Source organism: Octopus bimaculoides, chromosome 4 (genome assembly GCF_001194135.2).
Source record: "Octopus bimaculoides isolate UCB-OBI-ISO-001 chromosome 4, ASM119413v2, whole genome shotgun sequence".
Lineage (NCBI taxonomy): Eukaryota > Metazoa > Mollusca > Cephalopoda > Octopoda > Octopodidae > Octopus > Octopus bimaculoides.
Window position 1 is genome coordinate 57,920,459 of NC_068984.1, and position 3,126 is coordinate 57,923,584.

The 3,126-nt window shown below is 34.8% G+C and overlaps 1 protein-coding gene across 2 annotated transcripts in view; it reads right to left on the reverse strand.

Moving 5' to 3' along the window:
• Positions 1 to 1,596: 1,596 nt before the first annotated feature.
• The window catches only part of LOC106877352 (sterol carrier protein 2), a 69,357-nt gene continuing 67,827 nt past the window's right edge, over positions 1,597 to 3,126 (reverse strand). For both annotated transcript variants that reach the window (XM_014926239.2, XM_014926238.2), the window contains exon 18: positions 1,597 to 2,441. In XM_014926239.2, coding sequence (XP_014781725.1) covers positions 2,346 to 2,441 — 96 coding nt within the window. In that variant the 3' untranslated portion in view covers positions 1,597 to 2,345. The remainder of the gene's footprint in view (positions 2,442 to 3,126) is intronic.

Below are 3,126 nucleotides of genomic sequence, written 5' to 3' on the forward strand. Positions count from 1 at the left end.
ATTTAATCGATGATTGAAAACATTAAATGAATTTGAAAGAAACCGCTCTCCTCAGAGCGTCTCACCATATAGATTTCCAACATAAAGAATAAACCATTTTTAGCAGTTATAGTAAATATATATATCAGTACTAGAATGCAAAATATCTATAGTGTTTCATTATGTGATATTACTGGCAGAATACTTGTAAACAATATGCTGCATAAAATCTTGTAAATAAAAATTATACCTTGATTACAACTATTTTCCTTTGCTACTCTCTAAATTATTGTAGGCTTAAATAGGTATGCAGTATTCTCTGAATTCATTCTGCCACAAATATAACATAAGGATAACAATGTAATTATGTAGGTTTCTAGTACTGATATAAATCTACTATATATGCTAAAAATGGTTTATCCTTTATGTTGGAAATCTATATGATCATCTGCTCTGAGGAGAGTGGTTTCTTTGAAATTTATGCAATATTTTCATTGATCAATTAAATGGAGCCATTTGAAATGGCCATAATGGATCGGACGCATGTACGTTCGAATTCCGCTCAAACAGACGTACGTGCAGATGGCGGCCGAACGGACGCACGTACGTTCGAATTCTGCTCGAACGGACGTATATGAAGAAAGAGGCCGAACAGACGCACGTCCGTTCGAATTTGGCTCGAACGGGCGTATATGAAGAAAGAGGCCGAACGGACGCACGTCCGTTCGAATTTCGCTGCAACGGACGTACGTTTGAATTCCTCTAAAACGGACGTACGTGCAGAGGGAGGCCAAACGGATGCCCTTACGTTCGAATTCCGCTCGAACGGACGTACTTGCAGAGCGAGGCCGAACGGACGCACGTACGTTCGAATTCGGCTTGAACGGAGGCACGTGCAGAGGAATGCCGAACGGATGCACGTACGTTCCAATTTTGCTGCAACGGACGTACGTTCGAATTCCGCTCAAACGGACGTACGTGCAGAGGGAGGCCGAACGGATGCCCTTACGTTCGAATTCCGCTCGAACGGACGTACTTGCAGAGGGAGGCCAAACGGACACACGTACGTTCGAATTCTGATCGAACGGACATACGTGCAAAGAAAGGCCGAACGGACGCACGTACGTTCGAATTCCGCTCGTACGGACGTCCGTGCAGATGGAGGCCGAAAAGACGGACGTACATTCGAATTCTGCTCGAATGGACGTACGTGCAGAGGGAGGCCGAACGGACGCCCTTACGTTCGAATTCCGCTCGAACGGACGTACGTGCAGAGGGAGGCCGAACGGACGCACGTACGTTCAAATTCCGCTCAAACGGACGTACGTGCAGAGGGAGGCCGAACGGACGCACGTACTTTCGAATTCGGCTCAAACGGACGTACGTGCAGAGGGAGGCCGAACTGGCTTGGTGCCTCAGTTTAAGTACCTAATTCAGCTGAATCTTAATTATATATATATATATATATATATATATATATATATATATATATGGTACATATAACAATGTAAACTCTGGCTGAATCTACTACTTTATCTTATTCATTAGATTTAATTATTTGAACTGTATATATTATAATCTATATTTTTAAGTATTTGCATTGAAAACAAAAATGCATTTGTGAATTAATGAAACTTTATTACAAAGTCAGACTGAAAAGTTATACTATAAAAATAGAGTAAATTTTGTTCAAACAAAACAACTTGATTCTGGAAGCTTACATCATTTCAATTAAAGTAGATAATTGGAAGAAAAAAACCCAAAGTTTTTAAATTTTTTAATAGCCAGATGGTTTGTGTTGATTTGCTATATCATCCATTCATATAATCACTGGACCCACAAACTCCAGAAGTTCTATGAACACATTAGTTGCTATCATATTTACTGTTTGAATATCTCAAGTTGTTGGTGAAGTGAATATTAGATGATGTATAATTCAAATAATTTAGTCTAATCAACAACATTAGCTTATGTTTGTGCCCAGCACATAAAGGATACTTTTTAAAATGATATGTTTGTTATTGGAATTTTCTTTGTTCGAGAACCTTGCTTACAAACACTTTAATTCTTATATGCAGGGCTTGTTCCAAATACCTAATAAATACAAATTCTTTCTACTTTTAACCATAAAATGATTTGATACATAATGCTTTACCTCAAGAACAGAAGGAAAAATAAAACTTCAACATCAACTGATGCAATAAAATAATTTATAAGCAATTCTAATTTGGAATGAAAAATATCAAGAATCACTAATAATTATTTTAAAGAATGTTTTGGAGATTTAAAAAAAAATCCAGTAGAATGGCAAAATTGATTATAATTTATTAAAATTACACTGCTGTTATTTAAACTTCCAATTTCTATCACAGTTTTGAAACTGGATTTTTAATCTTCAAATTCCCTAGTTTCATTGCTAGGGCAACTTTTCCAGATACTTTCAGCTTACCACTCATGAAAGCCTTGAAAAGAAAAGGGGAAATGACATATAAAAGACAGGAAATTATAGAGAGATGGAGTTACAATGAAAAACTCTATTACTATAAATATGAAAGCAGAATTATTTCAGGATTAATGCTTAAGTAGCATTCAATGGTATAAAAGAAATTTGTGCTTGTTTGTGTATAATAACAAAGATTATGAAACCATTTTCTATGGAACTTCATAAATTGAACAATTAAGATAATTTGTTAATAAGAGAATATGGTATTTTTCATTAAACTAGTGTTTTACAAAAAAAACATTATTTATTCTTTTTCTTAGACAAATAAAGAAAAATATTTCCTTTCATTCTCAAACTGTTTGAGAATTTCTTGAAGGTGTTTTATGAAAACACTATACACAAAAAGGCAGTTATATGAGCTAATGAGGAAACCTCTACATGGTCACTTAACTGGCATTAAACCTGCTAGAAATAACGACCAAATCTTCCTTAGATCATTCCCTTCTGTATAGGATAGTCTCAGATACACTATAGTTGATTTTGTTACGTCATTAAATTGAATGCAGCATCAATGAAACCGGAATTGTTGATTGCATTTTTACAACTTAATATAAATGTATTTTGTCTATGTCCTCCTATTATTATTATTATTATTATTATTATTATTATTATTATTATTATTATTATTATTATTATTATTATTA